Here is a 23,673-nt window from a genome sequence, read left to right as displayed (position 1 = left end):
TTATACTGATTGAATTATAAATGTTGAAACAGCTTTGAGTGCTTCAGACCAAGACCAACTGGTTCCTTTGTAATTCCACCCTGGTTTGCTCCCTCTGAGGTCAGTAAGACAGGCTATTTGGTCAATGAATAAAATGGCTTTATCTTTACTAGTGAGACACCTGTCGCCTACTACCTCATTTTAATTTTGCTCTTCCCAGCCGAACAGCTGCAGCAAACTTCCCAGATTGAACAGTTTAATTGCCACTGATTCAGTGATTTAGGAAATGACCTAGAGCCCAGAGACAGGGCGCTCATTATCATCACAGTAACCTATTTCATTTCTAGATGATTCCAGTAGCAACAAATACCTTCCCAAGAATAACCTGAAATCTTTCCTGCTGCTGCTTTTATAAACCGCTCTGTCACTTGGGAAGCTTAAGACAGCTAAAAACTTTTACGAAAAGATATTCACAGCCAAACGCAGCAGTACACAGCTGTAGTCCCAGCTACACAGGAGGGTGTGGCAAGAGGGTTGGGAATTCTAGGCCAGACTGAGCAACTTAGCAAGACCCTGTCTCAAATTTAAAAGGGCCAGTTTACCAATAGAGTAGTTGCACGGCATGTGCAGGGCCCTGGGTTCAATCCTTACTACAGCAAACTTTAAAAAAAGAAATTAAAAATAAAGGAAGAAATGAGTATAAAAAGGCATTCTCTAGCCACAATTTTTAAAATACTAAGTTTTTCTTTAAAGTCCTTTAACCATATCTTATACCAAAAAGCATACCATATCCCCTTATTTCTTTTTTTAGGGCTGTAGAATATTCCTGAACTATCCTTAGGTTTAATTATCCCTAGTCATTTCTCAGCTCCATAACAACTCTATGTCTTTAAACTAGCAAAAAAACTAATCTGATCAAACAACGGAAAAACCCTCCATAGAGATGTCATCTAGTTTCACACACTAGTAAATATGAGCTCTCAAAATGTATTTCGCATTTACGTTTACATACTTATTATAGGTATTGAAAACATCACTGTTTTAATATTGTGTATTGCTTGAGTTTTGGGGGTTCAATATACTCTCGATGTGAGTCTTGGCTTTGCCACTGTTAGTTATTTTATCTCACTCGGTCTGTTTCTTTGAAATAAGGAAGAGAGAAATCAGAACGCTGGTAGCCCCCACCTCCACCTCCTGATGCCCACCTCTGCACGGCACCTACTGTGCACCATCAATCTGCTTTTTCTCTCTTACCACAAGCACACTCCCTTCAGATGACCTCAGAAATGCTGAGTTACTAAGTAAAAGTAATAGTAATTACAGTAATTTATGGAAAATGCTTATCATTTAAGCCTTAATTACAACGCAGCACAATAACAATTATACAAGCCATTAAGTGTGTCAGATTCACTTTGCTGCATGCTTTATTTGATTTTTAACATTAACATCTATTCACAGAGGTTTAGTTCGCTGCTCACAGCATGTGTCTCCTTGTAATTAAAAAAATGTTGAAGGAACAGTGCCTAGGAGGGGAAATCAAGCACCTTAGGAAGAAATTAAAGAAGTAATTTATTTCAAAAAGATTCAACTATAGTCACTTCTCTTATCCTTCTCTACTTAAAAAACACCTGAAGGATGCGAGAGGATCATTTCTCATCTCCAGATTTCTTTGGAAAATCTTATTGGTCTAATTTCTTTTTGCCCCAGGGATACATAAAATGCTACCAGCCGATGGATTAGTTTCCTTTGGTCAAATGCCCGAGGTCCAGTAAACCCTAGCGGAGTAATATACACATTAGGCCATCTGCTAAAGAGTATGGCTTCTTTGGGAAACAAGACACTAAACTGGGATTAGAAGTCCCAGTGCTTTAAATCTGACTTCAGGACGGCAGGCAAAAAGATAGCCAAGTTGGAATTCCTCAGCAGGACTCCCTTGAGCATAGCACAACATCCCCAGGAACACCACTCGAAGTGGGCACAGGTTAGTTGCTGACTGGTAGACCGAATCTGAGTGGGTTTCCTCTTGACTTTCACAAACACTGAGTTTCCCATTAAAGAGAACAGGTTTTATACATGAAAGAACTGTAAGACTCATCCACTACTGAAGGCGGGGAAATGTGCTAATACACCTCTTATAAATGACCCAGGAGTCAGACAGCACTTCAGTGCAGAGCACAGTCACTCTGCCTGCCAGCTCCCCCAGCACGGCCAGCCATTAGAACTTCCCTCTCACTTGGAGCAAACAGCTTTACAAGCCTATAAAAAAGCGAGAGAAGAGGACACACAACCAGCTAAAGCAGTCCTGTCTAGCAAAAAGTCAATGCTCACACACCTTCTACAGGAACTGCATGAGTTTCAATTTTCTTTTTTAATGCTTGGATGGCAGGAGGTGGGCTACTGGACACAAGTGACCCTCCTTTTTAAGTCCAATACAGTCTGCCCTCTCAGTTTTCCCTGGCTTCCTCAGCAGTTCCTCTGACTCTCAGCAGATGCTCTTGCTTGATTCCTGTCAGTTCAAAATGAGAATTGGACAGGAACCTTAGCAATTTTTTGCTTCTGTCACACAAAATCCCCAAACCACCCTCAAAGAAATGCTTTCCCCTTCCTTTTCTCTTTCTCCCTAGAGAAGACGGTCACTTTCTTTGCTTCTCATTCATTTGTGCTCCTTTTGCTTCACTGATTGGTCCCTTCTTCCGGTCTCAGCACCTCTTTATTCCACTTGTTTTTCTGAAGCATTTAATCACGTTTATTCCCCTGCTCCCCAGAAGAGCTAAAACTGTATTTCACTGGTAGCTGCTGAGCTATCCCCTTGTTTCTTTCTCTTCATAGGCAAGTTTCTTGCACGAATTTTCATGTCAGTTATCCTTTTTCATTTCGCATTTTGATTCCTCTTTCTTAGTCTGGCTAAGACATTTCAATTTTGTTCATCTTTTTAAAAAAAACAAGTCGGGCTGGGGATTTAGCTCAGCGGCAAAGCGTCTGCCTGGCAAGCGCAAGGTCGTGAGTTCGGTTCCCGGTACCAGAGAAAAACCAAAAATAAATAAATAAATAAATAAATAAATAAATAAATAATAAATTAAAAAAACAAGTCTTAGTTTATTGATTTTTTTTCTATTATTTTCTAGTTTCTATTTCATTTATTTCTGCTGTGGTTGTTTACTCATTCTTTTTCTTTTCATTCTACTAACTTTAAGCTTCATTTTATCTTTTCCCAGTTCCTTGAGTTATAATATTAGGCTGCATTTAAGATCATTTCTTTAAGGGCTGGGGATTCAGCTCAGCGGCACAGCGCCTGCCTGGCAAGCACGAGGTCATGAGTTTGATTCCCAGTACCGGAAAAAAACAAAAAAAAACAAAAAAAATAAAGATCATTTCTTTACTATTTTCTTTAGCTCTGGGATTTCTGCTTGGTTTTTATATACATATATAGTTTTAATCTCTTAATTTTCTCACTTTATCACTTTACTGTTTTCACTGAATTATTTCTCTGGATTTTTAAAAAGTTAAATGAGCTTCCTTACAACAATTATTTTTGATTTATCTGTCAGTTTATGTATCTCCCTTTCTTTGTGGTTGGCTACTGGGAAATTATTGTGTTCTTTAAGTGGTTCCTTCATGTTTCTTTTTGCCCTGTTTTTTTCACATTTCTTGTTGCCTTACACTGGTGTCTGCATATGCAAAGCAGGGGCTTACTTTTCTCTACCAGTACAGGTTCCAAGCCTGTCCAGCACCAGGCCAGCCCCTGAGGCCTCTGGCTTTAGACTGGAACACTGGAGGACTAAGCCTCGGCCTGCTGGGCTCTAGCATCAGGTGGGGTCATTCAGCTACAGGATCCAGTCTGCCCCCAAGGCAACCCTAGTGGCTTCAAGCTCTGGAATGGCTCCACATCCGCCGGAGCCTACATACCCAGGCTCAACTCAGCAGACCGCAGTGCTGAACCAGCCCCCATGAGCATGGATCCAGGCTCCTGAACTGCCCCTGAAGACCCAGGTTGTGCTCCAGGATCCAGACTGCCCTTGTAGTCCTAACCCCTCAGCCAGTGGTAGCAAACCTACAGCACATGTGTTGTTTCTCTTTCAGGACAAAAGATGTCAATGTATGAGTTGTCTTTTCTTAACTAAAACCTCAGCATTCAAGTTTATTTGCAGTGTTGGCACTCTGTGATAAGAGAGTGGGTTTTGGGGTGCACTTTTGGGCACTCTGAAAGGTTTGCCATCACTGCTCTAGGCCAATACCTGCGTACTCAACTTTCAGGCTGGCATCAGATGACTCAAACTCCAATGTTAGTCCCTAGGGCCTCAGACCCAGTACTTCCAGGCATCAGACTAGTCCCCATCTTCCTAGGCTCAAGACCAGCCCCAGCAGAGGTAGGTTTCACACCTACCTGCCCCAGCACTAGGCTAGCCTCAGGGTCCACAGGATGCAGTCTTAATAAACTTTAAGCACTTGGTTCTTAACACAATACAGAAGACATGGATAAATATTTAATGAATACCATGTCCTTCTGAGTTTAGGTAAAGTACAAACAACTAAAATTTTATACTACTCTATATCACAATGATCATCTCTCATTAGTTTTCCTAAAAACCTCAGTAGGAAGGTGGTGCTACCAACCATATTTTATACATAAAGAAACAAGAGTAGAGAAATTTAGCGACTTGCCCAAGGCAGGACTCAAATTTAGATCTGCTGTATAGAATTAGGACAATCTTCTCTCAAAGAATCCTATCTTTTGAAATATTTAGAACTGGTGTACAATTCAGTCTTTTGGGATAAAAAAGGCATGTGTTATGGCTTGTGTCTAGATGTCCCCTCATGCACTCACAGATTGAACTTTTTTCAGAGATGGCTGAATAGAGGGTATGCGATACTGAGATTAAGGGTGTGTGGTACTAAATTAGTCTACTGATTGGAATCAACACGGTTCTGGGTATGGCTTTTACTGAAGAGAGAAGCCTTACCTGGGTATGGGGGGCACAAAAGACTTGTAGCCTGGATAAGATAAAAGGGAGGAGCAGGCTGCTTGCTGCTTTCTGCCTGCCCTGCCATGGACTGTTTCTCCTCTGTGTTGCTCCTCTGCCAAGCCACCCTGCCTTGGAATCGGCCAACTATGGACTGAAATCTCTATAAACTGTGAGCTAAATAAATCTTCTCTCCCAGCAATGAAAATGTAACTAAGACAGCATTTAAATGAATTCTTAAAAGAAAAAGTCTAATTATGATTACTTAAATTTGTATTGTGTAAATTTTTCATATATTAAGTATCTCCAGCTTTAATCCTTGCATTTAACAACTCCAAAAACTGATACAAATTCAGTATCTGTAGTAGCTGCAAGTCTTACATATTTATTAATACCATAAATATCTGAGAATGATTCAGAAAGCTTACCTATTCTTGGATGGGTTCATAGCTGCAAGCCATTAGAAATGTCTAGTAACAGCAAACTTGAGGGTCATATTCACATACTCCTGATATTCTTGCTAGATGCAGACATAAGTAATGGCACTATTACTGATTTTCTTTAACCTACTTTTTTCTCATGGCTAGGACAAAACACCCGACACCTAAAACTATGGAAGGAAAAGTTTTTTTAAAAATTTATTTATTTTTTTGTCTTTTTGAGACAGGGTCTCGCTCTGCAGTTCAGGCTGGCCTTGAGCTCACTTTGTAGTCCAGGCTGGCCTCCAACTCATAACAGTCCTCCTGCCTCAGCCTCCCAGCTGGGATTACAGGCATGTGCCACCATGGCTAGGAAAGGTTTATTTAGCTTAGTTTGTGGAGGTTTCAGTCCATACTCGGCTGACTCCAAGGCAAAGTGACACATGGCAAAGGGCAACAGTTCATGGCAGTAGAAAGCAGCAGAAGCAGCAAGAGCAAAAGGAAAGGCGGGGGAAGAGAAAGCCTCTTTCCCTCTCTTACACTGCATGCAAACTACCTGCTGCCAGGCAGGGGTAGCACTCACACCCACAATACCAGCATTGGACATGAATCAATCACAGACTCTAGAAGCCTGCCCCATGACTCCATGAGGTTTTTTTTTTTGGCGGGGGGGGGGGGTACATCTAGATACAAAGCATAACACTAACCTAGGATTATAATCTATTTTCTTTGATGTGCAGTGGCAAAGACCAAACTTGGTGCAAAGTGAATTTGTCATAGAATTTTTTTTCAGAAAATGATTCCTAAGCATCAATCACCAATTGCTCAAGCATGACTATTAATCCCAACTACCTAATACTGGTACTTCTACATGGATTTATCATAACTCTCACAGCCATTTGCATCATGCACTGTAGTGAGAAGAAGTAGGAATCACTGCAACTCTCCCACCCAGCTAACAGAGTTACTCTTACAACACAGGACTATTGTGAAATATTCCATTGTTTTAAATTCAATTCTGAGACACGTTATCAGTAATTTTTTAAAAAAGCATAATGAATACTTACAATATGTCATTAAAGTCTCCAAAAACATACATGTGCCTAAAGCTGTCAATGGCTATAACAGGGCAATCTGCTGGAGTTTTCTGAATGTGCAGAAGAGGATGTCTAAATTTGTCACAATCTGCATGTAAAAAGTTTATTGTACCTTTGAAAAAAATAAAATTTTGAGAAGTATATTAGAATTTTCTTGACTGTATTCTCTTAACATTTTAAACTCACAAAAAATGACATAAGATCCTCACCTACATTCATTAGAGTAATATGGCCTATAAAAAACCAAATATTATTAACATTTAAATGAAATAGGATTTTAGTTCTCAGGGCAGAGAGCAAATTGCCTTAGAAATGATAAGAAAACTCAAGTTGAATGCTATGGTGAATCTTTTATTTTCTTTAAGTGAGCAGGCATGCGTATGCAGGGTACCCAGGTTCAGGCAACAAGTTCCTGAAACCGATGAACTATGAGCTATCCCATGGGGCCATCCTCATTCAAGCTCCTTACAGCCTGTACCGATTGCTTTTTAATCTAATTCAACCACACAAATATTTACTAAGTGACTAAAAAAAGTAGTTCTATACAATACCATTAGTTCACTTTGTTTGACAAGAATTCTTCCCTAAGAACAAAAGGGAAGCAGTTGCCACCCCAAATTCTGTGTAGACACTTTATAGAATCCAGACAGCTGCTCTTCTTCCATTTAGAAATAAATGTGAATCAGACTGTGTAAGTTCTCTCAGCAGTATCTGGGGGACTGTGTGTCAGAAAAGTGCCAGCCAAGCAGCAAGATGCTGCGAGAAAGTGCTCCAAACGCATAATGCTCACCCATGACCCCGCTTCTCCTGCTATTTGATTTTTCTCTCTAGAACAGTCACGGTGCAGAAAACAGAAACACCCCTTCATACTTTGTCTTCTAATGCCTCCTCACTTTCACATTTGAAGGCAAATGTTAAGCTTGTTAAGTAACTTATTAAGCTTTTTAACTCAAATATCTTGATATGGATATAAATTTAACAGGAGGAGAAAAAAGGATGAAAATAAACACCTTAATCTGTCTACCTTTTTCACTTATTAATTGCCGGGCAACTTCATTCTGGAATATTTCCAAACTTTCTGTATCCTCTTTCATGTGGAAGAGTATGAGAAAAGGCAGTCCTTCTTCTGTCAACTCCTGCAGCGAGAAGCACTCGATGAGAATTATCAAGCCTCCCCATTTAATTTCAGCTATTTTCTAAGTACAAACAATTGTGGGCCCAGCCAATTAAGGCAACAGTTGCAACATCCCAGGAAAAGAAGTCCAATGGTGTAAACATTAGCCAAGAACGAATTTACTTCCCTCTACCCCAGGACCTACCTGCCCCGCTCTGTGGCAGGAACTGATCTACTTTAAAGGAACCACTGGGCTTAACTGTTAGCTAGTATTGGCTATGAAGATCAGAGATAGCCCACAGAGGCCCTGCCATTTACAGCTGACCAAAGAAGAAAGCGTGCCAGCTCTTCATGAAGGTGTTAAGAATGGAGTAAACATGATCAATATTTCTAGCCTTACAGGAAAAAGTAAAAAGTTGAGTGTCCCAGCAACAGATAAATCTGATTTACAAATTAATGCTTAAAGTTTATTACAAAAATCGTTCTACTTACATAAGACTTATCCAGAGTCAAAGAGTGTTTTATTCACAGTACAAGACAAAAATGTCATAATATAGTCATTTTTAACCAATATACAATTTAACACTATTAACAAATACCTCCCCATATGTGCACTTTTACATATATACTATACACATGTGAGCACCTTGAAAATTCTAAGTGCTGTATTAAAATTTTATTATTATTATTATTATTATTATTATTATTATTGAATACAAGAAATGTAATGGGTACACAGCAGATTTTAAACATTTATTCTCCTTAACAAATGCTAAACTCTGGTTTATAAGAAAAAATCCAAAAGGGGCTTTCACAAAGAGTTTCACAAAGGACAATCACTTCTGTAAACTATCTTTTTAAGTACCTCTCTAACTTGGTAACTGCTTCAGCATCAAGTAGAAATGTCTTTTTTATACTTAAAAAAAACCAATCAAACGAGACCTACCTATAGGTCAAGAGCTTTCTTCTGGTTTCTATCCCCGTATTTTAGTCTGTTTCACTTGTAATTCAGGGTAAATTATTAAGTTTCTTATCACATTTACCTTTTCTTTTAGTTGAGATATAATTTACATATCATAAAATTTACCATTTTAGTGCACAGCGAGGTAGTTATTATATTCACAAAGCTGTGCAAGTATCACTACTAACTCCAGAACCTCTTTATCATTCTGGAAAGACACCCGTCCCTGTCAGCAGTCACTCCCCATCTTCCCTCCCCTGAGTCCCGGCATCACATTAATCTTCTGCTGAGCTAATCTAAAATTTCTTCTTCACAGTTAATCTGTTGGGTTCACATTTTTTTCTTTCTCCTACCCATTTACTGATGTCACTCTCCATGGTTCTGACTTTGGCCTTCTCTGCTCTAGCCTTGCAACCACATACAGTGCAACAACTTCAAATACCAGTTTTAACTGGTCTCTTAGCTATGTATGTAAGTCCACCTCCAGTCCAGAATCCAAACTTTCCAACTGCCCGCTTAGTATTGTAGTCTACTGGTTCCCTAAGTACACGAGACAAACGCAGTCTCCTCCTCCAACCTTCGCATCCCTGTCATTACTTCTTTCTGTTAAGTACTTTGTCTCTGGGCTGTCATGTCTCTCCTTAAAAGCACTTGCCACCCCATCTCTAGAAGTACAAATGAATTCTTTAAACTCTAAGAACAAATTCTCAGTGCCCCTCAAGTGGCACAGGGTATGTCTTTAGTTATGTTATCTATGCACAGGAAATACTACTCTGAAAACCTCTGAAAGACAGCTATTATTTTACACCATTCCTTGCTCACAGATTTTTGTACACAACCATATGTAATCAACATATGACAAAAAATGAAGAAACAAATGTTATTGAATAAATACTGACTGGGAAAGAAGACTCAGTAGTCACCTCTGAAGATATTTAAGAGCTAGGAAATTCAAAATAAAAGCACACATAACATTATTTTAGGGCTGGGGGTTTAGCTCAGTGGCACAGCACCTGCCTGGCAAGCAGGAGGTTCTCAGTTCGATTCCCAGTACCCCTCCAAAAAACCACATTATTTTATTAGACTCAACAGAAGTATAGGCAAGCATACAACTATCTGTTGTTTTTTTTCTTTGTTTGTTTTTTCCGGTACCGGGAATCGAACTCATGACCTTGCACTTGCTAGGCAGGTGCTGTGCCACTGAGCTAAATCCCCAGCCCCCTTTTTTTTTGTTTTTTTTTGTTTTTCTTCCAGTACCAGGAATCGAACTCACGACCTTGTGCTTTGCCAGGCAGGCGCTGTGCCACTGAGCTAAATTCCCAGCACTCAGGCAAGCATACAACTAATAGGAAAGCAATAATAAAGAGGTCAGTAGTTTGAAAATATACATGTCAATTAATTTACTAAAGTTAAACACAATCACTGGTAATTTATGCTTCGTGGGCCGCCAAGATTATTTATGTCCTTACCAGCATATTCTTTACCAAGCAAGTATTAAAAGATTAATGTAAAGGAAATCAAAACAACCAGATTTAGTAGAAATAAATCTTTCCCTATATAGTAGTTGAAGCCATTTATGGGTGGTTGGTTATAACATACAATAAATCTCAAAAATTATTAAATGTGTCAAGTAGTATATAAGGTAGGGTGGAGATACTGTTTAGTTAAAAATTTCCAGGTTTAAGTCTTTGAAGTATGTTTATAAAACAACTCCCACAAGAACTGCTAAAGAAGGGGAACAATATAGCAAATTACTAAATCTTTTTGAGCTTCTGAGAACTAAATGAACTAATGTTAATAAAGAAATATAAGTAATTTGGTCAAACATACATTAGGCCTAAAGAAGCGGGAAAAAAATCAGGGACATTCAGTTGTTTGGTAAACCATAAACAGAAAGAGACTAATCCACGCTCTCATTCAGAATCAATGATAAGGTCAAAATGAAAAGGATTTAAAAATAACAATGCAATTTTTAAAATATATTTCTTTTTTTTTTTTTTTTTTAAATATATTTCTTTTAGGACACAGAAAAATCGGATAAAAACTTTTAGTGCCAAAGGATTATTCACTGTAACTAAAATCTGCAAAGCATTGCTTCCAAAGCACAACCGCTCAAACAAGGACTCTTAACCAAGAGGTAAAAATCAGATTCACCTTAGAGGCATTTTCAAACCTATTTTCACAGGTCTAGTAAGTTACTACTTTTAACCAGAAATACAACAGAGGTGGTGGTGGACAGCAGAAGAGGAGAATCAATGGCCAGTTTTATGAAAATAGCTGATACAGGTATGCTAGCCATATGATTTTTACAACTGATAAATGCTTTAAAGTGACACGATGGGCTGCTTATAGTTGTCCTTTCATATACGTAAATTTAAAATAATATCACACACTAAAAAGCCCATACCTCTCCATTTTCAAATGTTATTTCTCGGACAAGAGGAACACATTTATCTTGAATCCAATTGTAAGTCAAGTCGAAATTTGTCATAGATCCCAAGTACACCATATCTGGAGCAGAACGCTGTCATAAAACAAGAAAAAATAAATTAAACAACTTTAACTTGCCCTGGCAAAAACACAGTTTAAAATTCATCTATGAACCCACAAAATCTACAGGAGATATCAAACATGGAATTTCTGAGAAAAAAGGCCATAGATAGTATAAAAGATAACTCTATATGAGGAACCTGATATTCCAACATGTGACTTATAAACCTACTTTTCCTTGAATTTGGCCAATTAACTATCAGTCTCTTCACCAAAAATAAGCAGACACTGTGAAATGAAAAAATTAAGCTATTCCTTAAGAGCTGAAAATGTTAGAAGAAAATTTAAAGAGGGAAAAACGCTTGAAAAAGACAAGATGCTATACATAGATCCAAGTCATGGGTGTCTTTGACACTAATTACCTGCAGATTAGCTCCCACATTCACTAAAATCAACATCTACGAAGATTTTAAAATGATAAAATAACTGACATTAACATGAAGCTTACTGTGCTGAAGCACTATTATAAGCACTTCATATATGTTGATTCATTCAATCATCCTGATATCCTTACATGGCAACTACTATCATTACCATCCTAGAGCAATACACCTAGAAGGTGGCAGATTTGACATTCAAATCCTGATGGTCTAATGCCAGAGCTCATGCTCCTAAGTTCATCACACTGGGAGACACTGTCCTGGATTCTGATAATTTAGGGATGCTAACACTATGGAAGCTTCTATTAAGAAATGTACCTACAGAAAAATATAGGCAAATACCCATCTGCTATGGTTTGAATATGTTTTGTAAGTGTCACCTAAGAGTACATGTGCTTGGTCCTGTGTGGCAATATGACAGCTGGTAGAACCTTTAATAGGTGGAGTATAATTAAGTCACGGAGGATGCTGCCCTGAAAAGCGATTAAAGTAGTTCATACAAGGGCTGAGTTATTATTTTAAAAAAAAAGAAAAAAGAAAGGAAGGAAGGAAGGAAAGTTGGCCCTTCCCTGGTGTCTGATTTCCTATCTTTGCATGTGACCCCTTCTGCATGTGGCTATTCCCTTCTCTGCCTCCCCCATTACACTGTGATGGTCAGGGACCACTGACACATTTTTAAAATTTGGCTTCCAGATTGAATGCAAAAACAGAGAAAAACAGGAAGAAAAGGCCCAAGAGCCTGGGAGTATAGAGATTGCTAATCCCAGCGTGGCCACTAAATGTTTGTGTGACTTTACATACGGCCCTGCTTTCACTCTGAAACATTTGGATTACCACAAAATGATGCTTCAAAGTTCCTTTAGTTTTATGTGCCTATAAACATCAAGACATATAAAATTATACATTACCCTATATACCTATTTAAATATACTGTTACAAACTGGAGAGCAGTGGTGCATGTCTATAATCCCAGCTACTCAGGCGCTTAAGACAGCAGGATTGTAAATTCAAGGCCATCCTCGGTAATTCAGAGATTCTGTCTCAAAATGAAATTCAAAAAGAGCTAAAAATGTAGCTCAATGATACAGTACTTTCCCAGTGAGCCTGGGTTTAATGCCCAGTACGATAAACAAACAAACACACAAACACCTTATTATACACACTAAGAAATAACAACTTACCCCTGGTGGTTTGTAGATTATGTTATCTCCACTATATCGTTCTGGTTTTGAAACATCCCTAACAAAAAAAGAAAAATTTCGTCACACAGACCAAATATATATATATATTGTTTACCAAAAAAAGGAAAAAAACGTATAAATATTTTGATAATAAATTTATTGAGACATCATGAGGTGAATTTTCTACTTCTTTCTTTTTAAATTTTATTTTATGGAAAAACAAAATAAAATTTCAAAACAGAACAAAAGAATAACAATATTTAACGCATTGTGTATTGTTGTCTTACTCAGAGTACAAGGTATGGGCATAAAAAATTCTCCAAACGATATTAGCGCAGTCTTCTTTTCAATGAACTAAGAGAAAAGAATACCTCTGAAAAGCAGATGAATTAAAATAAACTACATCATAAAAATACAGTTCATAGAAAACGCATTTTTTATTTGTCCACTGTTGTTTCCTAACATAACAGGTACAATAAATATTTGGTAAGAGAATTCCACAACAAATTCTAAGTCAAATGGCTTTCACTTTCTTTAAATAATTTTTATTTAAAGAAATGAACTGGTTTATCTCTGGTTTCTGACTACAGCAGCTCAGGATATGGGCAAAGGTGCTAAACTAGGCTGATGACAGTGGGAGCAGAAAGGAATAACATACTATTTCCTGTGAGCTTCCTCTGTACCATGTATGGCCTTGGCGCTGGATTTATTATAGTGAATACAAATGATTTTTTTTCTTTTTTTGGTACTGGGAATCAAACTCAGGACCTTGTGCTTGCCAGGCAGGCGCTGTGCCACTGAGCTATATCCTTGGCCCTTATTATAGTGAAAACATGACAAAACCCTCAATCACATGGAACTTATGTTCAGCTGAGAGAAGACTGGTGATTAGATATACTTAATTGGGGTGGTTAAAAAAAGTGCTATAAAGAAAAGTAAGTGGGATAAGTAAAAAAGAACATGATGAATGATGTTAATGCTACCCTGCATCAGATTATCTATCGGCAAAGGTTCCTGACAACAATGACCTCTGGGAGAAGCACCTAAGAGACACAGGCGCAGCAAGGAAGAAGGCTCTGTGGCAGAAGTCTATCTGCAGTCTTTCAGGAGCAACAAGGCTACCTGTGCGATTAAAGGGCAGTGACTGGAGTAGGGGGAGCTCTGCTATCTCCACTGTACAGTGTCTTCAAAAACCCCTAATTATGCTTAAAATGAAATATGCACATAAACAAAATCTACAAAGCATTGAAGCAAGGACAAAGGAGGAAAGTCACGGGTAGCGAAGAATATACTGTGCCAGATATCTGGGCCCTGCTGACAACAGCTACTGCAACTGAGTGTTCAACTATTATGGGCCAAAAACAAGAGAAATACCACTGCATGAAAGTCAAAGGATGGTTGAGATAACCTCCAGTGAGAAGCTCGGGGATATAACCAACCTTTTTCTCTCAATTTGAGAGAAAAAGAACACAAATGAGAGACAGACAGGTAAGGACTGAACCATAGGGATCCGATTTAGTGTTGGGACAGCAGAAAAAGAAAAAGGTAGGTGGGTGGCTGTTGCTTGCTTTGGAAAAACTGAAGAGGATCAAGATTGGAAAAGACCACTGGGTTTGGTAATTAAGGAGGCCTTTTGTGACTGTACAGAACCAAGGAACATCCCTCAGAGGACGGAGGTGAAAGTCAGCTGCCAAGTGGTTAAGGTTTTTTAACCAGTTAGAGAATTTGAGAAAAATCAAGGTAGCCAAGCATAAATTAATCTTTGAAAATTGTAAGAATAAAACAAAAAGAATTAAGATTATAGCTTATGAGATAAACTGGCCCAGCAGGCATGGTGGCACACGCCTATAATCCCAGCTACTTGGAGAATGATGCAGGAGGATCTTACAAGCACAAGGCCAGCTTAGGCAATTTAGCAAGAACCTATCTCAAAATAGTCATTTTTAGAAAATGCTGGGTATGTAGCTTAATCACGTCCTTGGTTCAGTCCTCTAAGAGCGAGAGAGAGGGGGAGAGAGAGAGAGAGAGAGAGACAAGCAGAAAGAGAGACAGACAGACAGAGACACAGGGAGACAGAGACAGAGAAAGTGGTGAATCAGGAAAGAGAGAAAAGCATGTTTCAGAAAAGGAAAGCAATTCTGAAAAAGGTCAGGGTAACAACACAAGAAAGCAGGGACAACTGATGGATCAAAGCCCCAGATACAAGGACGTCAGTGAAGAGGTTAATCTTACAAAGGAGCGTTATTGGGCTGAGATGTAGTTCACTGGTACAGCCTGTGCTTGGCCCAGGCTTTCATCACCAGCAACCCCCTACCCACAGAAGGAGACATTTCTATGTGACAAGAAAGATATATGAAAACGTGCTGGACAGATAAAAGGAAATAAAGACACAAAGCCTGTACTTCTCAACAAGAAAGACAGTATGCTGTGTCAGTCAGTAATGTGCTCACAGGTTAGCAATTTACCTGGCAAAGGGTGTTAGCAAATAAAAGCATGCATGAATGAGTCCACTTTTAACTGGTCCATTCTTCTTCTATAGGGTATACTATAGAAGAGAGAATAAACATATTTTTAAGCCTTTAGAAAGTACTTAAGCGGTAGGTACAGAGATTGGTCAGTGACATTAGGAGAACTGAGATAATATTTGGAAAGATCATCTTCAGAAAAAACCAAATATAGGAACTTAACATGGCAGCCAAGCTGATTCATTAACATACTCTCAAGGTACTCACCCAAATGCAGAGAGAAAGGCACAATCGTCGTGCAAAATACTTGCTACCCTTTCAAAAACTTTATAGTTGGCTGAATCCCTCTGCTCAAAAAATCCAATGATACTTCTTTTGCTGCGCTGTAAAATAAAAGTATCCAGATATTTTGCAAACATATATAGTTCTTATATATAAGCATGTTAGCATGTTTACCACTTATTCCGGTGCCCACACAGCTCCAATGTCATTACATTATCTGTGACTGAAGTGTAACTGTAAGGGCATATTTAGCTTTAAACACCTAGTACAAAACTATTAAAAATTACAGAGTTGTAAAAAATACTAACTACAATAAAGCTACAAACATTTCCTCGCAGCATTTTAAAAGGTCAATAAATAAACCTACCTAATCAGTGAAAATCTTTTCCTAAAGAAGTCGACTAATTCTGAAATTTGCAAAACATTACATCAACTCATTCCTTTTGACTGTCGGTAAAGACTCCTCCATGGGTTTCTCATGCTCCTCCTAATCATCTGACTGTATGTACCCCAAACGGAAGACCCTGTGACCACTGCCCATCTAGGCTATTTCTCAAGGCTGTGCCTGCAACAAGCAACACTGAGATATGAGGCACTGTCTTCATCCAAGAGAAAAGGCAGAGTTACAGCATGCTCTGAAATGGCAACTTCCTCAGCCCCAACGTTTCCCTTCTGGAACAGCACAGAAAGCATCTCATCTATCCATCTTGGCCTTCTGTATTAGCTCGACAGGACTTGGGAGAAAAGAAAACAAAAGCAGAATGGGCACGCTGCTTGCTGTAATATGAGCAATAAGCTCCTTTGTCTCTGACCCAGGACTCTTGTGTCTTCTGAAAGCGTCTATGAAATGGTTTATATAATTTATTAGCATATAAGTAAGGCAAAAATCACATCTCAAACTTCACAGTAACAATCAATGATTGTGATAAAATAAAACTCAATTGTTTTTGCTTTTGTTATAGTGTGCTATTTTTAAAACACTAGGAGATGCGATCGAAATATATGGTAAATGTTAAAGTCTTAAAAAAAATTATACTAAAATACACATTGCCATTAATTCCTCCCCAAATACACCCCCTTTATTCAAAAACACTTATCCCATCACTGCTGCAACTTTCTGAAGCAGTTCTGAAAGTCTTCTTTCGTGTCTTTACAAAGTATGATGAAAAATATGGTGAATGCTGCTGTTGACTGCCACCCAACAGAAAGATGAGCTCATAAATACGTTACAGTGTGTCCTCATCCACCTTATTCACTGGTTCTGACACCATGCAACACCTGGCTGTTCACCAAAGTCAAAATGACTATGAAAGGTAAACACTGTGAGTCAATTTAGGACATTGAGGCAGCCCAACTAAAGACATGAAAGAATGCAACTAAAACCCTGAAGGAGGACTTCTAGAACTGCTTCAGAAAGTGACAAGAACAATGGATTAAGAGTGTTTGAAGAGAGAGGAATTAATAGCAATGTGTCTTTTTCTGTAATAATCTTAATTTCTGAACATTCACTGTATTTTTCAATCATAAGATATACTTGGTGTGCAGACAATGGTTTGCTAAGCTTATTAATAGAGGGCTATTTACTAAACCTTACATAAAAAGGTGATTAATGAGTCACTGAAGATACTCTAAACATCACCACCAACAAAGATGTGGAAACTTTGGTTATGTATGCTTGATTTTAAGTTCTATTTATAATCTAGGCTTCCCTTTGTCCTCAATTAATTCAAGTTTTTTCAATATTACTTTATGCTACATATTTTATACAGTAAATCATCAGCATTTCCCTTGAAAATTAATGCAAGTAAAAATTCAATTCATTAAGTATGTACATGTCAGATCTATTGCAACAACCTAGAACTGAATGTCCAGATTTGTTGTATTAGAATTTGTTTACATTAATTAAACAGGCAATGTTCCCTTGATCTATCCAAAGTTAACTTACATCAAGAGTGGTGATTTCTTCTAAGCTCTGCATTTCTTGAACAGGGTCGCTTTTTTGTTGCCTGATGTAATCTGCAAGTGCTTTCACTGATCGCTGACCCCTGTATTCTCTCTTCATCATCATCCCGTTACGAAACAATTTGAGGGTTGGGTATTTGCTTATCCTGTATCTTTGGGCTATATCAGCTAAAAGAATAATTTTTAAAAATTAACTTTATCTCATACTTATTCAAAGTTAGCACATTAGCCAAATAGGCAAAAAGCTTACAATTACTTAGCGAGGTAGTGAGATATTCTTTTTAAAAATTATTTATGTATTTATTTTTAAAGGTTCATGTCATTCTTTTTCAGTGAGAGAGAAAAAACAACGAAGTAGTCATGACTTGAGTTTATATTAGTGAAAAGGCCAGGTTCTGGACTCTATTGCCTAGGTTTAAATCCTAAATTTGCCACTTACTGGCAGTATGAACTTATAAATTATATAAATTATCTGTGCCCTAGTTTTTCACCTGTTACAATAAGGATAGTAATTTCTATCACATAAAGCTGTTTTAAGGATTAAGTGAGATAATGAAAAGCACAATAAGTATGGTATATGAATATCTAACTACAAAAATCTGCAAAATAAATACACCTGACAAGGAATGACACAACAATGACAACAGCAGCATATAAACCACAGGAAGGGAAGTAAGCAGGAGCTAAATTCTATTAAATACTCTCACGCCTTTATACTGCCCGAGAATAGGTAAAAGAACTCACAATATTTTGACAAGGTTACATTTTGTTCGTTCCAGGTCAGCAGTCAGAGAACACAGTACTAAAGGTATGGATGGTTAAGGATGGAATATGGGTTCTCAGAGGAAGAGTGGGAGAAAAGTCTACATAGTTAAGCTTACATAATGTTCTAGTAAACTTGATGGAAGACTAATAAAGACGAAATCATTATGATCACTAAAATTCTTTAAACAGAAGGCAAATAAGAGTAATGAGACCACTGGTCATCTATGAGATTGAGAACAATGCTTTATTGAAAACAATGCTTTATTCAACAAATCTGAAATATTAACATGTCTTCATTTATATACATACATTTAACATAAACAATAGTTTGTTTGGTTTAGGACTTGAAGCTTTCTTATAACAGATAACTAGTAGATGTGTCAGCCAGCTATCTTCCTTTTTCAACCTACTAGATTACAATGAGAGAAGTATGGCACTAAGGTGCCACAAGGATGGTGAGTCCTATCACCTAAGCAAAGAACTGGTAAGATTAAATTGGTACTAGAAGTTGGTACCATAATATATAGAAGACTTTTTTAAGTTACAAAGAGGCACTGGTAGTAAGGCAAAGGCTTACTCTTACAAGAAAACCAACCTGAAGAAGTAATAAAAAGAAAATACTTTCCCAAGCACACTGAACACCAAAACATACTATACACTTTTACAGTTATGTATAAATTAAAAAGCTTTTAATAAAATACTGTTAAAATTATGTTAAATAGTTCTACTAGCCAATGCAACAATGTTGTGGGGCTACACGTTGGAAAACCTTTGGAGCATTTATGTCACTGAAATTGGCAAGTACTACAATTAGGACTCTCCCCACCCTGAACCAGTTGTTAACTATTTACTAGCACATCACAATTGTTAGGACGTTTGTTGTATTTCCTAATGACTGCATGGTTACATTTAGTTTATTTATATTAAACTTCCCGGTCTTCATAGGGATTGATTGTGTCAGCCACTGGTATTGAATTTCCATGCATTTGCTTTTACAAACGATATGTTTGTAAAAGTTACTATTTTCCCAAATATCCACCAACAGGAGGTGGCTTAATAAAGTAGAGTACACCCATTCAATTAAGCACTAGGTTTTATGTAACAGAATGAAAAAGACCTCTGCATCTCTGTGGCTAAAGTGCAATATACAAAATAGAGTGCACTGTTGAAATAGTAAGTGCTGGGGAGGATTACAGAAAAGGGAATTCTTGCATATTTTAGTGGGAATACAAATTCTGGAATTCACATTCTGGAAAACATTATGGAGATTCCTCAAAAAATTAAAAATACAACCATCACATAATAGGGTAATTAATAACAGGCTGGATACAGATCTGTTGTGGTTTGTGTGTGGAATGTCCCCCAGGGACTCACGTGTTAAAAGACTTGTCTCCAATGCAGCAATGTTCACCAGCGGGTCTTTGGAGAAATGACTGGGTCATGAGGGATGTAACCTCAGCATGGATTAATCTATTGATGCATTTGTAATATTATGGCATTACTAGGAGGTGGTAGAAACTTTTAAAGGCGAAGCCTAGTTGAAGGAAATGCGTCGCTGGGGGTGTGGAAAGGTACATCCTGTCCTTGGCCTGCCTCTCCCCACTTCCCTCTTCCTCTCCCTCTCCTTCCCTCTCCTCCCTCCACCACATCAATCAGGCATGATGTTTCTGCTCTGGCACAGACCTAAAAGCAAAGGAGGCAACTGATCATGAACGAAAACCTCTGAAACTGTGAACCAAAATAAACTTTTTCCCTCTTGTTATTCTCAGATATTTATTTTGTCACACAAATAACATAATATCCAAAGGATATAAAATCAGTATGCCAAAAAAACTATAATCCTGTTTATAGCAGCATTATTCACTAAAGATATGAAATCAATTTAGATGTCCACCATCAAATGAATGGATAAAGAAAATACGGTACCTATACACAAACATTATTCAATCATAAAAGTAATAAAATTCTGAGATTTACTACAACTGAATAAATCTGGAGGGCATTCTGCTAAGTGAAATAAACTAAGGTGATCCAGCAGTCACCCACCCTTAATCTCAGCACCCTTAATCCCAGCACTGCATGCTCTAGATTCAACCATCTCCAAAAAAAATCCTATGACTGTATGAGGCTTTGAGGGGACATCTAGACACAAACTGTAACACAGATGTACTACCTCCCATAGTTACTATTTTTATGGTATGGACATATAACACCCACCCACTCTCTGTATATGTTTTGATATATCATCATTAACTGCAGTCACCTTTCTGTACACAACCTGGTCTCTGGAAGTCACCATTATGCTCTATTTCTATGAGATCAGTTTTTTAAGATTCCATATATGAGTGAGATCATGTAGTATTTGTCTTTCTGTGCCTAGTTTATTTCACTAATCCCAGAAGGCTGGATAAAATAAAAGAGGCAGAAAGAGGCTTCCTACCTCCTTCCCCTCACCCCCGTTGTTGCTTCGCCGTTTTCTGCCTGCTATGAACTGTTCTCCACTGCTAAGCCACCCTGTCTTGGAGCTGGCCAATTATGGATGAAATCTCTACGAGCTGTGAGCTAAATAAACCTTTCCTCCTTTAACTTTGGGCACTGGGTTTTTTGTCGTAGCAAAAAGAAAGTAACTAAAACAATTCTTAATTAGCTAGATACAACCACTCAACAATATGTACCTCAAAATAACATGTTGTATGTGATTCAAAATATGTTAATTTTGAAAAAATAAATGAAGTGATTAAAATCCTGTATTTGTAATATGAATTGGAAATAACAGCATAAACATTGTGTGTGGGGAAATTGAACTCAGAGCCTTGCATATGCTAGGCAAGTACTCTACCACTGAGATACGTATTCAGCCTAGTATAAACTTTTAATGTGCTTTTCTGTTTCAAAAATGTACTTTTAAACTCCTTACCTTTGTGGCTATTATCAATAACTTAATGGCAATAAGTATGAGGATTTAAATAAAATGGAAAACAGTTATATTCATGAAAATATAACCCACCAAAACTGACACTAGAAAAAACAGAAAACGTAAGTAGTCCTAAAATTATTATAGAAACTGAATTCATAATTCAAAGTCTCCCACAAAAACTCCATTTCCACTAGTTTTGTGAATTAAATGTAGTATTTCTGAAAAACCTGGGAGGGAAAATAAGAAAAAAGTTTATGTTAATCTTAACAACACAGATGCAAAACTATAAAAGAAGGTATTAATAAACAAGGATAATATATTACAATTTAGCCTAGCTTCAGTTTAGATTACTATTTGAAAATCAATGAACATAATTCACAACTTTAACAGAAGAGAAAATTCTATTACCCTAAAAGAAGCAGAAAAGAATTTCATAAAATTCAATATCAATTCATTCCTAAATACTCTTAGTAAACCAACATTAAAATTTTCTTAATCTGATAAAGGATACTTAGATAAATACCATAAAACTTGACCGTGAAACACTCCTATTAAGAAAGATATAAAAGCCAGGCATTACAGAGCATGCTTGTAATACCAGCATTCTGGTAGGCTGAAGTAGGAGGATCACAAGTTTGAGATCAGCCTGGCAACTTAGCAAGACACTGTCTCAAAATAAAAAATAAAAAAGGTCTAAAGATGTAACTCAGGGCAAAGGCCCTGCGTTCAATCCCCATCCTACCCCACCCCCCAAAAAGCAAAAGAAAAATGAAAGATATCTGTTACTACATATCTATGTAAAAGTGTACTGGAGTTCTTAATGTGATAAGAAAAAAAAGTATATACACTGGGAAAATTAAGAATGTCATTATTTACAGACAGTTTTACTGAGTTCACAGAAAACCCAAGAGGGAATCTACAAGAGGATTTCTACTTTCTAAGCAAGACATAGGAAGCAGAAATCTTCTGCCCCTGCAACTAGGAAAAACAGATTTTTTTTTTAACCCTACATTTTAAAGATGTAAACTGCATGCAGGAAGAACGGAACAGGTGAAGCTTTGCATTGCCACTTGGATTGGCATGGTAGACCGAGAAGGACCTCAAACACACGGCAAGTTTTCTCCAAAGGACATTTACTGAGTGTTGAGGGGTAACACAGAAAGTAGGGTGAGGGTGGAGATAAACAGAAAGACAATAAAATCTTCTCTGACCCTGTGATTCTTGAAAGATACTAGCACTAGAAATGTATACTTGTCAAAAAGCCTGCAGTCCTACATTAGGGCTACACATAGCCGAGGTATTTACCAGATAAGTTACACAGGCCAAGACCTGGGTGTGAAAGACCATGAATTTTTAAAACAAACTGGGAGAATGACTAGAGATGAATGATTATATTCAGGATACATAAAAAATCAATAAATGAAATGACCATCAAAAAAGATAAGTGAGGGGCCGGGGATATAGCTCAGTGGCACAGCGCCTGCCTGGCAAGCACAAGATCCTGAGTTTGACTCCTGGTATCAAAAAAAAGATAAGTGAGCTAAAATATCATTCAATTTATGAAACAGATGATCAATAAATATAAAACTGTTCTCAACTGTAACCACAAAGTTGCACATTCAACCACCAGATGGTATTTTATCAATCATGATATTTTGCAAATCTACAAAGGTAAAATAGTCCTACTAGTTCCATTGGAGATCCACATTCAATGTTAACAAGGCCATGCAAACCACACTGGCGGCTCATCTGCCAGCAAAACAAGGAATTCTGTTAATTCTCAAAGGATTTGGGAAGGACCCAGAAGAAGAAACTAGTCTAATAAGAGACATCTTTTTTTTTTTTTTATTTGTAGCCTAAGGGTTAGTAAATACATGGACAGCAAAAGACAATGCTAGAGATAATATGCTTTTAACTTTCTAAACCTAATGAATTCATGAACAAAATGAGAAAGGCCTATGCTAAAAACAGATATGTGTAAGTTAGGACCAGAATAATGCTGCAGACAAGCTCCAGAGGTCTTAAATGCTAAATTAATGGAGTCTGAATGTTACCCTGTTTCTGACGAGGCAGAGTTAAAATAAAGTTGGGCTTTCAAAATATTCATCTGCAACAACAGAGGAACAGGGAGACTAGAGAGGAAACCACTGTATGCGTCCTGCAGAAATAACAAGTCTGTTTACAAACGTAAACATTACAATGGTTAGGTTACTAAAACACGGTCGGGGAGAGAAAAAGATTAAGTAATACTTGAAGACTATCGAGGGTTAGTTCATCACTTCATTCTCAAACCATATCATAGCAGCAAGTACACTTTCAATTATTAAACAGTAAAATCCTTAAGATTACACTGACCAATACCCTCAGACATTAAGGTGACTTTTTACAAGCTTTGGCCAAAAGTGATTTTAAGACAATTATACTGTGACATTTTGACAATACAACAGAGAATGACTGAAGGAGTATAATGAATGAGTTTTTAAAAAATTAACTATACAGGTCAAATGGTAAAATGAATGCCTGAGGAATTAGAAATTGCAGGAGGTTAACAGCTCCCTGACTGGATAATTAGCATGTATTTTTGCTTTAATGGTCATTTACTTTTCCTCGAGGGGTCCTTCCTTTCTGCCTCGCTAATGC

At 37.6% G+C, this 23,673-nt stretch overlaps 1 protein-coding gene across 1 annotated transcript in view; it reads right to left on the bottom strand.

The window, feature by feature from the left end:
- Erp44 (endoplasmic reticulum protein 44) overlaps positions 1-23,673 on the bottom strand; it is an 81,187-nt gene that overhangs the window by 7,612 nt on the left and 49,902 nt on the right. The window contains exons 5-10 of the mRNA XM_005382816.2: positions 17,335-17,519; positions 15,375-15,490; positions 12,643-12,700; positions 10,939-11,055; positions 7,481-7,592; positions 6,427-6,568 (exon numbers count right to left, since the gene is read on the bottom strand). Of these exons, the coding sequence (XP_005382873.1) occupies positions 6,427-6,568; positions 7,481-7,592; positions 10,939-11,055; positions 12,643-12,700; positions 15,375-15,490; positions 17,335-17,519 (730 nt within the window). The remainder of the gene's footprint in view (positions 1-6,426; positions 6,569-7,480; positions 7,593-10,938; positions 11,056-12,642; positions 12,701-15,374; positions 15,491-17,334; positions 17,520-23,673) is intronic.

The sequence above is a fragment of the Chinchilla lanigera genome, unplaced genomic scaffold (assembly GCF_000276665.1).
Source record: "Chinchilla lanigera isolate Chin_1 unplaced genomic scaffold, ChiLan1.0 scaffold00018, whole genome shotgun sequence".
Lineage (NCBI taxonomy): Eukaryota > Metazoa > Chordata > Mammalia > Rodentia > Chinchillidae > Chinchilla > Chinchilla lanigera.
The sequence above is the reverse complement of the archived record's forward strand: the minus strand, read 5'-3'. Positions and strand labels throughout refer to the sequence as shown.